At 48.4% G+C, this 19,651-nt stretch overlaps 1 protein-coding gene across 1 annotated transcript in view; it reads right to left on the bottom strand.

The window, feature by feature from the left end:
- Positions 1-717: 717 nt before the first annotated feature.
- Positions 718-19,651, bottom strand: part of plcg1 (phospholipase C, gamma 1) — a 206,915-nt gene continuing 187,981 nt past the window's right edge. The window contains exons 27-32 of the mRNA XM_072515148.1: positions 19,200-19,348; positions 15,034-15,148; positions 12,158-12,319; positions 11,543-11,637; positions 9,762-9,943; positions 718-1,247 (exon numbers count right to left, since the gene is read on the bottom strand). Of these exons, the coding sequence (XP_072371249.1) occupies positions 1,208-1,247; positions 9,762-9,943; positions 11,543-11,637; positions 12,158-12,319; positions 15,034-15,148; positions 19,200-19,348 (743 nt within the window). The 3' untranslated portion in view covers positions 718-1,207. The remainder of the gene's footprint in view (positions 1,248-9,761; positions 9,944-11,542; positions 11,638-12,157; positions 12,320-15,033; positions 15,149-19,199; positions 19,349-19,651) is intronic.

Genomic DNA, 19,651 nt, shown 5'->3' with positions numbered 1-19,651 from the left:
AATTCCGACCTCGGGTGACCGTGTAGAATCTACGTTCTCCCAGTGTCTGCGTGGGTTTCCTCCGGGTGCTCCGGTTTCCTTCCACAGTCCAAAGATGTACAGGTTAGGTGGATTGGCCATGCTAAATTGCCCCTTTGTGTCCAAAAGGTTAGGTGGAGGGGGGGTTACTGGGTTATGGTAGTAGCGTGGATCTAGGTCGGTTGCTCTTTCAGAGTGCAGACTCAATGGGCTGAATGGCCTCCTTCGGTGCTGTAGATTTCTTTGAAACATGAGCAAGCCGACTCTGATTGGTCAAGGAATCGCCCTGAGGAATAATGCACTGCCTTAAAGAGCATTGGATAGGTACTTGAGGAGAAAAACTATTGCAGGGCGATGGGGAAATTGGATAGTTTTTTCAGGGAGTTGCCACAGACAGGACGAGCTGAATGGTTTCTTTGTGTGCTGTAAGATTCAGCGAACTACCTTGCTTGCATGCCTGAATGATTCTGAATCATGGGCACTCCAACCTGAGTTTGTCACCCAGGTACTAGGCCATTATAGCACAGAGCTCCGAGTAGGTTTTTTTCACTGGGATATAGAGAGTTGCCCAGTACCTGGCTGCAAAGAACCTTTTTTATTTTGTGGAACAGAAGCCCCAGTGACCCGTGAGCCAATCACCCGACAGCAACAAATCCACTGGTTTGTTGGGAGTCCAAATAAATCATACAGGACAAAATCTTACATCATGGACAAGTATTTAATAAACAGACTCTACTTTATGGCTGGTTCTGCCTTAGGGTGAAAAGCTTGTTTACCATTATATTACACTATACTAACACAGACACATTTTATATTTGATGCGTCCTTTAAGTAAGAATAATCCTCACAGTTTAATAAGCAGTAGATCATGAACGACCGACCAGGCCAAACACTTCAACTGAGAAGTAATTACAAAGATGAAACACTGGCTAGTTCCCATCTCCGCCCAGTGGGAATTTTATCATTCTCCTCTTCTTTCAAACTTTTTTTTTTGACAGCGCGTTAAAAAAAAAATGTCACTTATTCCGATGTTAAAATGCACTTTCCTGCGAATACAAGGGTTATGAGTCGTACTGGAGAAGCTGCCCGAAATAGGCCAGAGCAGCGAGAGTTTCCACAGAAACCAAATTACAGCAGTCCACCTCCCTAGAACTGACAGGGAATCCGGACAGTCCGTCTCCACCAGCCCTCATCTGTTATCGCCGCTTATCCTCGTTCTTCTCAATAATCTGAATAAAAGAAACACATGATGTTGTTTACGATTGTAAGAATTAATTAATTAAAACTAAAAATACATTTAGAACAGCTACCAAGGGGGCGCAGTGGTTTGCACTGCTGCCTCAAGACGCCGAGGTCCCAGGTTCTATCTCGGCCCTGGGTCACTGTCCGTGTGGAGTTTGCACATTCCCCCCGTGTTTGCATGGGTTTCGCCCCCACAACCCAAAGATGTGCAACGTAGCTGGTTTGAACACGCTAAATTGCCCCTTAATTGGAAAAAAAAATGAATTGGGTACACCAAATTAAAAAAAAACTAGCTGCATTAAGACATCCCTGTTCCTGTGCTCCAGTACTCTCACAATGATAATCTTTATTATTGTCACAAATAAACTTACATTAACACTGCAATGAAGTTACTGTGAAAATTCCCATAGTAGCCACACTCCACCGCCTGTTCGGGTACACCTAGAACATAGAACATTACAGTGCAGTACAGGCCCTTCGGCGCTCGATGTTGCGCCGACCTGTGAAACCACTCTAAAGCCCAGCTACACTATTCCCTTATCGTCCATATGTCTATCCAATGACCATTTGAATGTCCTTAGTGTTGGCGAGACCACTACCGTTGCAGGCAGGGCATTCCACGCCCTTACTACTCTCTGAGTAAAGAACCTACCTCTGACATCTGTCCTATATCTATCTCCCCTTAATTTAAAGCTATGTCCCCTCGTGCTAGACATCATCATCCGAGGAAAAAGGCTCTCACTGTCCACCCTATCCAATCCTCTGGTCATCTTTTACGCCTCAATTAAGTCACCTCTTAACCTTCTTCTCTCTAACGAAAACAGCCTCAAGTCCCTCAGCCTTTCCTCATAAGATCTTCCCTCCATACCAGGCAACATTCTGGTAAATATCCGCTGCACCCTTTCCATTGCTTCCACATCCTTCCTATAATGCGGTGACCAGAATTGCACGCAATACTCCAAATGCGGCCACACCAGAGTTTTGTACAGCTGCAACATGACCTCATGGCTCCGAAACTCAATCCCTCTACCAATAAAAGCTAACACACCGTACGCCTTCTTAACAACCCTCTCAACCTGAGTGGCAACTTTCAGGGATCTATGTACATGGACACCGAGATCTCTCTGCTCATCCACACTGCCAAGAATCTTACCATTAGCCCAGTACTCTGTCTTCCTGTTATTCCTTCCAAAATGAATCACCTCACACTTTTCTGCATTAAACTCCATTTGCCACCTCTCAGCCCAGCGCTGCAGCTTATCTATGTCCCACTGTAACATCCTTCCACACTGTCCACAACTCCACTGACTTTAGTGTCATCTGCAAATTTACTCACCCATCCTTCTACGCCCTCCTCCAGGTCATTTATAAAAATGACAAACAGCAGTGGCCCCAAAACAGATCCTTGTGGTACACCACTAGTAACTGGACTCCAGTCTGAATACTTCCCATCAACCAGAGGGAGAATTCAGAATGTCCAATTCACCTAACAAGCACGTCTTTCGGGACTTGTGGGAGGAAACCGGAGCACCCGGAGGAAACCCACACAGACACTGGGAGAACGTACAGACTCCGCACAGACAGTGACAAGCCTTCCTAACTGCTTGTTTTACCTGCCTGCTTGCTTTCAGGTGACTGGTGCGCAAGGACGCCCAGGTCGCTTTGTGTGTAAACATTTCCCAATCTATCACCATCTAAATAATACTCTGCCATTTTGTTTCTCTGTCGGGAGTGGGTAACTTCACATTTCCTGCATCTGCCGTGTGTTTGCCCACTCGCTCAACTTGTCTGATTCACCTTGAAGCCTCTTAACATCTTCCTCACCACTCACATTCCTACCTAGTTTTCTGTCATCGGCAAACTTGGAAATATGACATTTGGCTCCCTCATCTAAATCATTGATGGAAATTGTGAAGAGCTGCGGCTCAAGCACTGACCCCCAATCTTTGTCTGCCATCCCGAAAAAGACTCATTTATGCTGGGTTGAAGTTACAAGCAGATCAGCCATGATCTTACTGAATGGTAGAGCAAGCTCGAGGGGCCGAGTGGCCTACTCCTGCTCCTAATTGATATGTACTCTGTCTCCTGTCTGCTAACCAACTTTCAATCCATGCTAATACACTGCCCCCGATCCCATGTGCTTTAATTTTATACCCCACCCTCTTATATGGGAACGTTCTCAAAAGCTTTCTGAAAATCCAATACACCACATCCACTGGTTCTCTCTTGTCTATTCTATTAATATGTCTTACAACACCAGGTTAAAGTCCAACAGGTTTGTTTCGAATCACTAGCTTTTGGAGCACAGCTCCTTCATTCACCTGAGGAAGGAGCTGTGCTCCGAAAGCTAGTGATTCGAAACAAACTGGTTGGACTTTAACCTGGTGTTGTAAGACTTCTTACTGTGCTCACCCCAGTCCCACGCCAGCATCTCCACATCATATTCTATTAATCACATCCTCAAAAAACCCCAGAAAGGTTTGTGAAACATGCTTTCTCTTTCATAAATCCATGTTGACTTTGTCTAATCCAGTTGATATTTTCAAAATGTTCTGTTATTGCTTCCTTTATAATGGACTCCAGCATTTTTCCTAACTACTGATGTTGGCGAACTGGTCTGCAACGTGGCAAATTGCCCAGGTATGCCCTGTCTACAAAAAGCAGGACAAATCCAACCTGACCAATTACCATTCCATCAGTCTACTCGGTAAAGTGATGGAACGGGTCATCAACAGTGAGATCAAGCTGCACTTGTTTAGCAAGAACTTGCTCACTGGTGCTCAGTTTCGGTTCCGTCAGGCCACCCAGCTCCTGATCTCTCGCAGCTTTGGTTCAAAAATGGACAAAAGAGCTGAATTCCAGAGGCAAGGTGATGGTGGCTGCCCTTGACATCAAGGCAGCATTTAATCGGGTATGAGATCAAGGAGCCCTAACAAAACTGGACACAATGGGAATCAGGGGGCAAAACTCTCCACTGATTGGCATCATGCCTGGCACAAAGGAAGATCGCTGTGATGATTGGAGGTCAATCATCTCGGTTACACGACATCACTGCAGGAGGTCCTCAAGGTAGTGTCATAGGCCCAACCATCTCCAGCTGCTTCACCAATTATGTTCCTTCCATCATAAGACCATAAGACATAGGAGCGGAAGTAAGGCCATTCGGCCCATCGAGTCCACTCCACCATTCAATCATGGCTGATTTCAACTCCATTTACCCGCTCTCTCTCCATAGCCCTTAATTCCTCGAGAAATCATAAGGTCAGATGTGAGGATGTTCTCTGATGATTGTACAATGTTTGGCACTAATCACGACTCCTCAGACACCGAAGCAGTCCATGTCCAAAAGCAGCAAGGCCTGGACAATATCGAGGCTTGGGCTGACAAGTGGCAAGTAACATTTGGGGCAGCACGGTGGCGCAGTGGTTAGCCGAGGTCCCAGGTTCGATCCCGGCTCTGGGTCGCTGTCCGTGTGGAGTTTGCACATTCTCCCCGTGTTTGCCTGGGTGTCACCCCCACGACCCAAAAATGTGCAGGCTAGGCGGATTGGCCACGCTAAATTGCCCCTTAATTGGAAAAAATGAATTGGGTGCTCTAAATTTATTTTTTAAAAGCGGCAAGTAACATTCGTGCCACAGAAGTGCCAGGAAATGACCATCGGCAACAAGAGAGGATCTAACCATCGTTCCTTCGCATTCAATGGGCACTACCATCACTGAATACTCCCACAATCAACATCTTGGGGGGGGGGGGTTACCATTGATCAGGAACTGAACTGGACTAGCCATATAAATACTGTGGCTATAAGAGCAGGTCAGAGGGCAAGAATCTTGTGGTATGTCACCTCCTGACTCCCCAAAGCCTGTCCCGCATCCAGAAGGCACAAGTCAGACGTGTGAAGGAATACTCTCCACTTGCCTGGATGAATGCAGCTCCAACAACACTCAATAGATTTGACACTACCAAGGACAAAGCAGCCCGCTTGATTGCCGCCTCATCCACAAATATTCACTCTCTGTACGGATGATGCGCCGTGGCAGCATGTGCACCATCTACAAGACACAGTGCAGGAACTCCTTAGGACAGCACCTGCCAAACCCAAGACCATTACCATCTAGAAGGACAAGGACAGCAGACACATTGGAAGACGATTATCTGGACGTTTTCCTCCAAGCCACCCAACACCCTAACTTGGAAAAGGGGTGGCACGGTGGCGCAGTGGTTAGCACTGCTGCCTCATTCCTCTCAGGTCCTGGGTTCAATCCCGGCCCTGGGTCACTTACGTGTGGAGTTTGCACATTCTCCCCGTGTCTGCATGGGTCCCACCCCCACAACCCAAAAGATGTGCAGGTTAGGTGAATTGACCACGCTAAAGCGCCCCTTAATTCGGAAAGAAAAAGAATTGGGCACTTTAAATTAAAAAAAATAAATAAATCATGATTTGGAAATGTATCGCTATTTCCTCACTGTCGCTGGGTCAAAATCCTGGGCTTGCCTCCCCAACAGCACAGTGGGTACAGTTAGGCCAAGACGTTCTTTCGAACTGTTAATTAATGTTCAACAATTGTGAGAACGGTTTTGTCTTCTGACATCAAAATGTCGTTTGTTACAGTGGCATGGGTGAATGGCTTTGTGTAACTATGGTTACCAGGTTTTACATTCCTTGCTCCCTCACCATTCTCAGCTTCGACGTCAGCTACAGACTCAGGCCACGCCCTCTGGGTGCTAGCATTGCCGATTCTGCAGGATTGCCCCGGTGTCTCCAGGAATAGAAACGCCCAGGGGAAAAATTATAGGAACATTAATAATAAATTGGAGATGTCGAAGGGGAGGGAAGAATTGGGGGTACATACAAGTGGCTGGAGGAGCAGGGAGGCGAGTGGGTGGTGACGATCAAGGAGAAATGGGAAGCGGAGTTGGGAATGGAGATCAGTTGGGGAGTATGGAGTGAGGCACTGCGAAGGGTAAACGGGACCGCCTCTTGTGCAAGGATGAGTCTGATACAGTTTAAGGTGGTGCACAGGGTGCTTATGACTCGGGCGAGAATGAGTGGGTTCTTTCAGGGGGTAGCAGGTGAGTGAGAGAGGTGTGGGCGGGGGCCAGCGAATCACGCGCACTTGGGGTCGTGAAAAATTGGGAAGATTCTGGGCGGGAGTGTTCACGGTCATAGCCAGGATAGTGGAGGAGGGAGTGGACCCAGACCCTTTAGTGGCGATATTTGGGGTTTCAGAGAAGCCGGAGCTCATGGAGAGGAGGAAGGCCGATGTCGTGGCCTTCGCCTCTCTGATTGCACGGCAACAAATTTTACTGGAGTGGAAGTCGGCATCGCCACCGGGGGTAGAGGCCTGGTTGGGTGACCTGTACGCATTCGTGCGATTAGAGAAGATAAAGTGTGAGTTAAGGCGCTGTTCAGGGGGGTTTGAGGAAAGGTGGGGGATGTTTGTGACCGTGTTTGAATGGGGTTAAAAATATTAGAGACGAAGAGAAAAGATATTTGACCGGCCGTGGAAGTTTTGAGGTGAGACGTCATGCAACGATAGGTTGAACTCGAGTTGGCCAAACCTTCTTCCTCGGACTCAAAGCGTCAGCACACGCACAAAACGTGTGCTAAATTAATGTTCTGCTCATCTGCTGATCTTGCAGGCCTCTGTACGGAGAGTTAGCCTCTGGCTCACTCCATTAGTACTGAAAGGGTCACAGCGCCATGGCAACAAGTCTCCCTGATCATAGGGAACGGTGTCAGAGTGATCCAGGTGACGCAATCGCAATATCGACCAGCTTAATCCAGCTCGTCCAACTTGTTACAATCCCAGTTGATGTTACAGCTGGAAGGGAAGACCCCAGAATGGTACCTGGCTCAAAAGACTGCAATTGTTCCCCTTTTTTAATAAAACGTGGAAGAACAGAGTCATAGGACCGCTAATTAGTTTTAAGAACAAGAAAGAAACGTTTATTGAACATGAAAAGTTGAATTATTGGTTTAACAAATATACACAGATTTTAAGATTAACATGGATTACAAAGTACATCTTAAGGTGCAATGGTCTCAATGGTTTTTGCACACAGGTTGGCTGTGGTCAAATATACACACTCTACTGGGCAGCACGGTAGCACAAGTGTCTAGCACTGTGGCTTCACTGCGCCAGGATCCCAGGTTCGATTCCCGTCTGTGTGGAATTTGCACATTTTCCCCGTGTCTGCGTGGGTTTCCTCCGGGTGCTCCGGTTTCCTCCCACAGTCCAAAGACGTGCAGGTTAGGTGGATTGGCCATGCTAAATTGCCCTTGAGTGTCCAAAAAAGGTTAGGAGGGGTCATTGGATTACGGGGATAGGGTGGGAGTGAGTGCTTAAGTGTGTCGGTGCAGACTCGATGGGCCAAATGGCCTCCTTCTGCATTGTATGTTCTATGTACTCTGAACTCAAGTTATTGTCTGTGAATTTTCCCATTGAATCCCCCCAGATGATTGTCACATGAGAGTTTCCAAACTCCACTCCCAAAAACACGGCTTAAAATCTTCTCTCATAATAATGCTTCCCCTTGGCGGTTTGCATTCTGAAATCCAGTCCAGATTTCACAAATGCCTCTTTTAAACAAAGCTTCCGCTCTACTTTTAACAGCAAATCCAGTGTGGGTTTTAAGCCAACCCCGTTAGGATTTCTTTATTTTGACTGCTGTACAAACACAACTGCTTGAATTCTTGATTCCCAGACTGCGCCAAATGGCACCAGAGGTTTAATTTGCCTCTGAAGTCTGCTGTCCCACTTTAAATCTAGTTATTGCAATTGTCCCTTTAACTCAAGAACACTTTGTTTACTCCTCCTTGAATTATTCTGACCAATACCTTGGTCTTTGTTCTCTTAAGTGCAGTTGCCTTAAGAAAATCTTTCTGTCCTAATTCCCTGGTTATCTGGACAGTAACTGACACTTTAGGAAGCCTGCCTCTTTGCAGCTCCTATCCTGTCCAGTTTTTCTTCAGGCAGGGTTGAGAGATGTTCACACCCCGGTGTCCTGTCTCCAACTGCATTATATCCAGCTAAAAGTTAATGTATAAAAGATTTCTTTCCTTATAAGCTCCAGTTGCAAAACAACACCTGCAGGCTTAAGGCTTTTAAACAAAATGAGAGTAGCCAATTCTTCCTTTTCCAATTAAGAGGCAATGGACGCAGCCAATCCACCTGCCTTGCACATCTTTGGGTTGTGAGGGTCAGACGCACGCAGACACGTAGAGAATGTGTAAATTCTACATGGATAGTGACCCGGGACTGGGATCAAACCCGGGTCCTCGGCGTCGTGAGGCAGCAGTGCTAACCACTGCGCCACCGTGCCGCCCTCGGCTTAAGGCTTTTATTAATACTTCACGCCGTAACCCTCTCTAAGCACAACAAAATCACATTTGGAACATAACCAACTCCCACATATACGAACACCTTTGTCCAGCATGAATCTAACTATAGGTTTTACCCTTCCAGGCACAGAAACTTCAAATTAACCACACTTAAGACTGATTTCTAATGTTTACCAATACAAATATAAATCCCTCAAGACCACCCTTCTTGTTCTAACACAACCATCTGTTAAAAATCATATTTTGGTTAAAAATATGAAACTGTCTCGTCCATACACTTCCACTTGGCCAACCAATGCACCAGGTTCAATTCTCAGTCTGTGTTAAACTCGCTGATCATGAGGTAATCAGATTTAATCTAAGAAGGAAAAATTCACAAGACCATGGGAAAAGAGCAGGTGAGTGGGACTAATTAGATAGTTTTCTCAAAATGCCGACACAGGCAGCATGTGTTGTTACCTGCTCTGAGTTGAATTACTGGATGGTATTTATAATTTTTAATTTATTCTTTCATAGAATCAGAATCTACAGTGCAGATGGAGGCCATTCGGCCCATCGTGTCTGCACCGGCCCTTGGAACGAGCACCCTACCTAAGTCCGCGCCTCCACCCCATCCCCGTAACCCACTAACCCCAGCCAACCTTTTTTGGACACTCAGGGCAGTTTAGAATGGCCAATCCACCTAACCTGTGGGAGGAAACCCCCGCAGGCATGGGGGCAACGTGCAGACCGTCCGCACAGACAGGGACCCAAGCCGGGAATCGAACCAGGGACGCTGGAGCTGTGAAGCCACAGTGCTAACCACTGTGCTACCGTGCCGTCCACATTCATGGGATGTGGGCGGCACTGGCGGGGCCAGCATTAGCCGCCCATCCTTAAGTGCTCTTGAACAAAGTGGCTTGCTGGGCCATTTCCGAGAGTGGTTAAGAGCACATTGGTGCGGACCTGGAGTCACGTGCAGGCCACACCAGGTAAGGACGGCAGATTCCCACTAGCTGTCAGGGTGGGATTCGATCTCATATCCTCAGCTCATTAGCCTGGGCCTCTGGATTACTAGCCCAGTGATATCACCACTGCACCATCAAAGTGACAGGGCCATAAGACAGTTGACTCACTCCGTGGATTATTGTCACATTGAGAAATATAACAGCCTTACCTTCGCTCTCTGGTCTCGGTGTGCTCCAACTGAGGTTCCTGGAAAAGCCGTAGCTCTTCCTGCTGGTATCGGTTATCGAACGATCCCTCCCTGCCCCTGTAGGCCAGCAGCTGGCTGGAGTGGTCAGCACTGCGCTCCCGGAGGGAGGGATTTGACGGGCACAGCACAGCGTCACCATTTTCCTGGGTAACGAGATTAGCATATAACATTAACAAGGGAGGAAGGAGTGGGGGTGGGCAGAGGGGAAGACGAGAGGGAACACCGAAGGAGCAAATATGACAGTATAATCATACAGCACAAAATAAGGCCATTCAGCTCATTATACTGTATCTGCTCTCTGAAAGAGCAATGAGAAAACTTGTGCGAAAAGTTACAGCTCATGGGATACAACATGGATACAAAATTGGCTGAGCAATAGGAAGCAGTGGGTAATGGTCAATGGGTATTTTTCAGGCTGGAGGAAGGGTTGCAATGGTGTCCACCAGGGGTCAGTATTGGGACCCTTTTTGTAATAGAAATTAAACACCTAGATCTTGGTGCGCAGGGCGCCACACTATAGGAAGGATGTGAACGCACTGGAGAGAGTGCAGAAGAGATTTACAAGAATAGTCCAAGGGATGAGAAACTTCAGTTGTGAGGATAGATTGGAGAGGTTGGGACTGTTCTCTTTGCAGAGAAGGCGTTGACAGGAGATTTTGTGGAGATGTTCAAAATCATGAGGGCGCTGGACAGAGTAGGCGGGGAGAAACTGTTCCCCCTGATTAAAAGGATCAAGAATGGGCAGCAAGGTAGCATACGTGGCTAGCACTGTGGCTTCACAGCGCCAGGATCCCAGGTTCGATTCCCCGCTGGGTCACTGTCTGTGCGGAGTCTGCACGTTCTCCCCGTGTCTGCGTGGGTTTCCTCCGGGTGCTCCGGTTTCCTCCCACAGTCCAAAGGCGTGCAGGTTAGGTGGATTGGCCTGATAATTGCCCTTAGTGTCCAAAATTGCCCTTAGTGTTGGGTGGGGTTACTGGGTTATGGGGATAGGGCGGAGGTGTTGACCTTGGGTAGGGTGCTCTTTCCAAGGGCCGGTGCATACTCGATGGGCTGAATGGCCTCCTTCTGCACTGTAAATTCTATGATAATCTATGATTAATCGAGGACAAAGGTTCGGCACAACATCGTGGGCCGAAGGGCCTGTTCTGTGCTGTATTTTTCTATGTTCTATATAGTTAGTCTTATTAACTTGCTCCTTCCCCACAGGCCCCCAAATAATCTTCATTTTAAGTAGAGATCCAGCTCCCCTTCAAACGTTACAATTGACTCTGCGCCTATTCCCCTTTCAAACAGTGCCTCCCACGTCACAACAACTTTTTTCCGCTCCCCCTTCACGTATCTGAGTTACATCGGAACACCTGCCCTTAATTATCTGCAATCTAATTAACATATTTCCCCGGGAGGATCCGGATCTTTCCCTGCAGCACTGCAAGGAGTGGAAGGAAGATCATTGCTCCGAGATTAACTTTGGATAAACTGGGTGGCGCAGTGGCCGTATTGCTGCCTCACGGCACCGAGGTCCCAGGTCCGATCCCGGCTCTGGGTCACTGTCCGTGTGGAGTTTGCATATTCTCCCCGTGTTTGCGTGGGTTTCGCCCCCACAACCCAAAGATGTGAAGGTTAGGTGGATTGAACACACTAAATTGCCACTTACTTGGAAAAAATGAATTGGGTACTCTAAATTTTTTTAAAAAGGAAAAGAAACTTTGGATCAACCAAGTTGAAATGTCAGCCGTTCCTACCCTTATCACCGATTCCAAGACATCCAGGTGGACCATGAGTGCCGCCAACTCGAGGTCTTCACTGTAGCTGTTCTTCAAAGGCACGGAGCGGTAACCTGGGACAACATTAAAGAACAGGGTAAAACAACAAATACAACAGGAGAAAAAGCAACAGGGAGGGGATGCTTTATGGGACGGGAACGTGAGAGCAGGCAATGGGCAGCACGATGGCATAGTGGTTAGCACCGCTGCCTCACAGCGCGGTGGCGTGGGGAACCAAACCGCACAAGAGAAGACAACCAAAATAACATGAGGGACAGGTGGTTAAAAGAGGAGAGGGGTCCGGGCAGCATGATGGCACAGTGGTTAGCACTGCTGCCTCACGCCACCGAGGTCCCAGCTTCGATCCCGGCTCTGGGTCACTGTCCGTGTGGAGTTTGCACATTCTCGCTGTGTTTGTGTGGGTTTCGCCCGAAAGATGTGCAGGGTAGGTGGATTGGCCCCGCTGAACTGCCCCTTAGTTGGAAAAGATGAATTGGGCATTCTAAATTTATTATAAAAAAAGAGGAAAGCGGTGAAAGAGTACAAGGGGCAGACAGGGACAGGGGAAGAGGAGAACGTTTTTCTTTGCTTTACCTGTCCTTATGGCTTTGACAGGGACGGTTGCTTCTGCCAGGAAGTTCTGATCGCTGAACACATCCTCCTCGTAGACAACAAATCGCAAGAAGCTGAAGTCGGGGTTGCAGATGTTGATAGAAAATGGCTTGGCTGTCCATGTGGGGTTTAACCCATTCACCGCTAAAGTGGAATAACAGAACCGATTATTTTCTAGTGTTTTACACCAGGAGAAATAAGAGTTTTGAGAGGAACTGCAAGGCACCCAGACCCTTGAGCTTTGCATTTTCAATCACGGCCTCTTGAGCCCTCTTGACTTCCACTGGCCGTCGTGCCTTCAGTTGCTGAGATTGAAAGCTCAGGAATTCCATCCCCAATTCCCACTCCTCCTTTGACGTTCCTTCAAACCCACCTCTTTGACCAAGGTTTTGGCCATTTATCCCAACATTTCCCGATGTGACCCGTGTCAAATTTTGTTGAAATGCCTGTGGAAGTTTTACTACATTAAAAGTGCCATAAAAAAATGCTAATTTTTGTTCACTACTAATACTGTACCGCCACATTCAATAATGATAAGCTTCACTCGGAATTCAGACTTTTCAAAAAATCCCCCCCCCCTGCTTTCTTTGTATGTTTTTCCTCTCCCCTCTTGTTCTAGCTTTCTTCTTCTTAGGGTGCACCTCCAAAGATTGGAGTTCAACTCTTCTTCACTACCTCCAAGTGGTTGGCCTTCTTGGGTAAGCCATGGGCCTGACAAGTCGCTGGAGGGGACTGATCCAGCCTACCTTTTAAAAAAAAATCTTTTTATTGGCATTTCCCATATTTATAAACAGTTGTAGATATGCACATCACATTTTTCTCGCCCGCGCTAATTTCCTTTATTATACAGAGGCGTTTAGTTTGTCCTTCGTTTAACTGACCCTACGTGCATTTCATTGCCCTCTGGATCGGTCCATGGTTCTTTCTCCTTCCCCGTTGCCCCCCCCCCCCCCCCCCCCCCCACACCGGCTTTTGCTGTGCTTTTATTTTATTTTCCGGACAGATTGGAATCATCACTCGTGATTTCCCCGCCTTCCTTCTGTCTGTCTCTCTCTCATTAGGTTACTCCTTGTTGCTGGCCTCGAACAGGTTTTGGAACAGGCCGGCGAACTGCCCCCAAGTATCCAGGAAGCCTTCCTCTGACCCTCGGATGGCGTACTTAATCTTCTCCAGGTGGAGAAATTCCGAGAGGTCAGTGAGCCAGTCTGCAGCTTTGGGTGGTGCTGCCGATCACCAGCCGAGCAGGATTCTCCGGCGGGCGATTAGGGAAGCGAAAGCAAGGGCGTTGGCCCCCTTCCCCATGTGTAACTCTGGCTGCTCCGATACCCCGAAGTTTGCCACTATTGGGCATGGCTTCACCCTCACCCCCACAACCTTGGACATTGCCTCGGAGAAGGCTGATCCAGCCTACCGAACCTGGGGAAGGCTGAGGCCAATTTCGTCCTTGCTCGGCACACATATGCAGATATTCCAGCAGGGAGCAATGGACACCAATCAGAGCCCCAGCCCTGACCAAGGAGCACTGAAGGATAGTGGTAACATCTTGACCACAATCCTGGCTTAATTTAAGTAGCTCAAATGGGGGTCAAACCCATGACCTCTGTGGTCAGTGTGGCCCCTCAGACCATCCCATTTCACAGTAGAGCACGTTCTTTCGCAGGTTCAGATTTATGTTTCAAAGTGTCACTTTGTCACTCATTGAAAGCTAACGTGAGTTGCAGATTGTGGGTTGAAGACTCCTGTCCAGGGTGACTGTCTAGGCTGATACCTCTGTGGAGTAGTGTGGCAGAGCTGAACCGTTAGAGCTGCCAAGTTTTGTGTGAGATGCCAAAGCCAGGCCCTGTCTGCCTGCTCAGGTAGATACTAAAGTTCTCATGGCATGGTCTGAAGAAGCAGAAGAGGAGTTGGCTTGGTGTCCTCTTTCGTCACATTGCTGTAAGGACACGCTGGCTACTCACTTACCCATAGAGCAGTGAGCACATTTCAAAATACTTTTATCAGTGATGGAGGGCTTTCGGGCATATGGAGGGTGGGAAAAATGATACAGAAATGCAACTTCTTTCTTTTGGGTGGCATGGTGGCACAGTGGTTAGCACTGCTGCCTCACAGCGCCAGGGACCCGGGTTCAATGACAAAGTTGGGTGACCGTCTGTGTGGAATTTGCACATTTTCCCCGTGTCTGCGTGGGTTTCCTCCGGGTGCTCCGGTTTCCTCCCACAGTCCAAAGATGTGCAGGTCAGGTGGATTGACCGTGCTAAATTTCACATTAGTGTCCAAAAGTTAGGAGAGGTTACGGAGATAGGTAGGGGGATTGGCATCTAAGTGGATGCTCCTTTGGAGGGTCGGTGTAGACTCGATGGGCTGAATGGCCTGCTCCTGCACTGTAGGGTTTCTGTGATTTCTTTAATTTTAAAATATGTCAAGTGTCTGACATTCAGTTTGAAACCAGTGCCAGGCGTTGCTATTCAATCTGTCATGTGAAAATTACGAAAAAATAATTATTGTCTCACGGGATGTGGGTGTCGCCAATCCCTAATTGCCCTCAAGAAGGTGATGGTGAACCACCTTGAACCATGTGGTGTAGGTACACCCATCGTGCTGTCTGGATTGACCTGATTAATACGACATCCGATGCCGGTGTCTATGTATTTACATTGCGTACCCTGTGTTGCCCTATTATGTATTTTCTTTTCTTTTCATGTACTAAATGATCTGTTGAGCTGCTTGCAGAAAAGTATTTTTCACTCTACACGTGACAATAAAAAACAAATCCTATATAATTAGGCAGGGTTACCACAGTAACTGAGGCCAGGCCTCCTCCACTGTCTCAGGTTTGGGCTGAAGGAAGATATTCTTACCTACAATCTCAGTCTTGTATTTGCAGTTATCGTAGTCAGCTCCACAGACCTCGACCTCTACAAACGGAGAGGTTATGCCTCTGCCATTCTTTGGCAAGTGACGAGCTCCCAAGACCTGGTGCAAACAATTTTAAGAGGGAGGGAGAAACAGTTATCCGCCTGTTGCATATCCAACTGCTTGTGTGTTTTGTCAATACTGAGTCTTGAAGGTATTCATTAATGATCATGGGGAGATTGGTGCCATGTAATGGGCACACTGTAAGGTAAGCGATGTGGTGCATTGTAAATACCCCAGGAATCTCTACACTCACCACTTGCACTGAGCTCCTTTCACAGCTGCACGGTTACCGTGAGGATTGTCCCAGGATCCCAACATTGCCCCCACCAGGCCCCATCACATCACACTGCTGCAACGTGGTGGCGTATCCATAAGCATGGGGTCAGCTTCAATATTCATGCGACTGACTACCAGTATTCTTCAACCATCATCACACTCCCGATTTCAGGTCGTGGACGAACCGGAACTGCCTGTAACCCCCCCACTGACACCCCCCCCACCCCGTAATCTCCTCTGGCCCAACATTCTTTGTTAAATTAAATTTAGAGTACCCAATTATTTTTTTTTCCAATTAAGGGGCAATTTAGCTTGTCGAATCCACCTAACCCGCACATCTTTGGGTTGTGGGGGTGAAACCCACACAGACACGGGGAGAATGTGCAAACTCCACACGGACAGTGACCCAGGGCCGGGATCGAACCTGGGACCTCTGTGCCGTAGGCAGCAGTGCTAACCACTGCGTCACTGTGCTGCCCCTAACATTCTTTTTTCAATAAATTTAGAGTACCCAATTCTTTTTTTCCAATTAAGGGACAATGTAGCGTGGCCAATCCACCTATCCCGCACATCTTTGGGCCGTGGGGGTGAGACCCACGCAGACAGGAAAGGGATCCTTCCACGGACAATGACCCGGGTCAGGGATCAAACCCAGGACCTCGGTGCCATGAGACAGCAGTGCTAACCACTGCGCCGCCCTCCAGCCCAACATTCCAATTCGTACCTTCTGACTGTTCAAGTCACCACTGTTCTTGCTAATGCTTCCCTTCGAGACTTTCTTTCTCACTGAAATGTATCTTTTCCGAGTATTCTGAAATATTTCCTTAAATTTATGCCACTGCATCTTTACTGACCTGTCCCTTAACCTAATTTGCCAGTTCACTTTAGCCAGCTCTGTGTTCATGCTCTCATGGTTGCACCTATTCAAGTTTAAAACACTAGCCTTAGATCCACTCTTCTCTCCCTCAAACTGACTGTGAAATTCAATGGTTTTGTGATCAGTGCTCCCTATGGGGGGAGCCTTTGCTATGAAGTCATTAATTAATCCAGTCTCATTGCACATTACCAGACCTAGTCTAGCAGGCTCTCTGGTTGGCTTTAGTATATGATGCTTTGAGAAATTGTCCCGGAAACACTCTTATGAACTCATCAACCAGGGAACTATTACCAATCTGATTTGTCCAGTCTGTATGTAGACTAAAATCACCCATGATGATCGCTGTACCTTTCTCGCAAGCTGCCATTATTTCTTTCAGTATACGCGCCCCCCCCAGTGTGGTTACTGTTAGGGGGCCTAAAAAACAGTTCCACGCGTGATTTCTTACCTTTACTATCTCTCATCGCTACCCAAACGGATTCTATATCTTGATCTCCAGAACTAAGGTCATCCCTCTCTATTGTGTCAATGATATTCTTAATTAATAGAGCTACCCGGCCACCTTTTGAAATGAAATGAAAATCGCTTCTTGTCACAAGTAGGCTTCAAATGAAGTTACTGTGAAAAGCCCCTAGTCGTCACATTCCGGCGCCTGTTCGGGGAGGCTGGTACGGGAATTGAACCGTGCTGCTGGCCTGCCTTGGTCTGCTTTCAAAGCCAGCTCTTTAGCCCTGTGCTAAACCAGCCCCATTTTCCCAGCATCCTGACCTTTTTAAACGCCATGAACCTTTGTCACCTTGCAGCCACAATCTGTAATGGCTGTCAGCTCCTACTTATTTCCATTTGTGCTGTCAATTCTTCAGTTTTGTTACGAATGCTGCGTGCATTCAGATACAGAGCCTTTCAATCTGTCTTTTTACAGTTTTGGTAACTTCTTGTCTTATCTGCTGGTGAACTCTTACATTTGTAAACTCTGCCCCGTAATGCTACCCTGCTCTCTTACCTTGTCTCCTCCAGTTAATTTATCACATTTATCATTCGGTGGAGAGTAGCTCACCTCCTGACTCCCCATAGCCTGTCCGCCATCCACAAGGCACAAGTCAGGAGTGTGATGGAATACTCCCTACCTGCCTGGACGAGTGCCGCTCCAACGACACTCAAAAAGCTCGGCAACATCCAGGACCAAGCTGCCCGCTCGATTGGTACCCCATCCACAAGTAATGTGAATGACTATCAAACGGCCTCCAGAATGGCCTCGCAAGCCAATTCATGGGCAATTTGGGATGGGCATTTAATGCTGCTCTAGCCAGTGACGCACACGTTCCATAAATTAATATACTTAGAAAAACACAGATTATTGGTCATTTATTCCATTGCTGACTGTAGGAGCCTGTGTGTGAATTGGCTGCCACGTTTACTAATTACTACGGAGACGGCAAAAGTCCGGAGAGACTCTCCGACTTCAAGAGGGATAGCAGGACCCCCGGCGGGCAGCGCGCAACAGTGCGGTGGCCGTTTTCGCGCCGGATGCTTTGGGGCATCCAGAGATGGGAAAAGACAGGGTATAAACAGAAGTCTTTGGCTGGGATTCTCCTTGCGTCCGCGCCGAAATCCACGCTCGGCGCAGAGAATGGGGTCTCAGATCCGGGAGTCGACTCCGATGCCGGGACGCGACTCTCCGGCGACCTGAGCATCGGCGGCAGTCGCGCGTGTGCAGTCGACGCCGGTCGGGGGCCATTGTAAGAGGCCACCGCGGCGATCCTCCGCGGCCGACCGGCCGAGTTCCGCCGGCGTGGCTCCCGTATGGTTTCACCCGGCGGGAGCTCGGACTCGTGGCCGCGGTGGCTGTCCTGGTGGGGGGGGCCTCCATGACGGGCAGGCCCGCAATCGGGGGCTACCGATGGGCGGGCGCGTACGATCTGGGGGTGGCCTATCTTCTTCTGCATCGGCTGTGTGGCTCCGCCATGATGCGCGGGGGCCAGTGCGAAAACGGCCATTGCACTACTGCACGCTGCATGCCGGGGGGCCTGCTATCCCTCTGGAAGTCGGACAATCACCGGGACTTTTTGAAACAAGTCTGGAGTGATTCACGCCCGTTTTCTGGCGGGTGGGGGGACTTAGCCCCATTTTCAGAGAATCCCAGCATTTCTTTCTCAAGCAATCCCTTCTCCTAAATATTAGCTATTCTTAGAATCATAGGGGCAGCACCGTGGCGCAGTGGGTTAGCCCTGTTGCCTCGCGGCGCTGAGGTCCCAGGTTCAATCCCGGCTCTGGGTCACTGTCCGTGTGGAGTTTGCACATTCTCCCCGAGTTTGCGTGGTTTTCGCCCCACAACCCAAAGATCTGCAGGTTAGGTGGATTGGCCACGCTAAATTGCCCCTTAATTGGAAACAATGAATTGGGTACTTCTTAGAATCATAGAATCCCTAAAGTGGAGAAGGAGGCCATTCGGCCCATCGAGTCTGCACCGCCCTTTAGAAAGAGCACTCTATCTAGGCCCAATCTCCTGTCCCATTCCTGCAGCCCCACCCGAAGGTGCAATTTAGCATGGCCAATCCACCTAACCTGCACATCTTTGGACTGTGGGAGGAAACCGGAGCACCCGGAGGAAACCTACGCTGACACGGGGAGAACGTGCAGACTCCACACAGTCACCCGAGGTCAGAATGGAACCCGGGTCCCTGGTGTTGGGAGGCTGCAGTGCTAACCACTGTGGCAGCGTAGACAATAAATGCTAGAGTAGGATTTCCCTTCTTTAAAGCATTTTAATTTGGGTGTTTTATGCATTCGCTGTCTTTCTGATTGTTGCATCACACTCTCCTCCGTACAGAAACACGACAATGTCTTTGCCAAACTGCCCCTCAAATCTGTTTAAGTATCTTAGGAACTGGTCGCACCCACTCTCACGACTCAGGTACAAGAAAGGAGAGTATTGACGGTGACAATGTAACAGACCTGCAGCTGAACGATGAGCGAGTCCACTGGCCTTACAGAGTGCTTGTCAAAAGGATCAAACTGCTCGTCCCTCATGAGGGAGGGCTGTAGAACATATCCACACTTTCCGTTCAACGTGAACAGGGACTGATTCATTTGCATGGGTTTATCTGAGAGATGGAGATAAAACACAAGGGATAAAAATGAGGACCCAATACCAAAGACAAACAGCTAGTTTTATACTCGGCAGCAACCGGCCGACAGCCCACATCGGGGATCCAAGTTTATAACCTATTGGGCAGGATTGTCCGATTGAGAGACTATGTCCTCACGCCGGCGTGGGAACGGTGGCTTTTTACGCCCGAGACTTTGGTGCGAAACGGCCACCGATCCTCCGTGTAGCTGGGAGCGAGCTGTCAGCAGCAGAGAGCACCCACCTTTAGCTGCCAATACGACCTGGAGAATTGCCGGGT

This window comes from Scyliorhinus torazame, chromosome 8 (assembly GCF_047496885.1).
Source record: "Scyliorhinus torazame isolate Kashiwa2021f chromosome 8, sScyTor2.1, whole genome shotgun sequence".
Lineage (NCBI taxonomy): Eukaryota > Metazoa > Chordata > Chondrichthyes > Carcharhiniformes > Scyliorhinidae > Scyliorhinus > Scyliorhinus torazame.
This window is presented reverse-complemented; position numbering and strand designations above follow the sequence as displayed.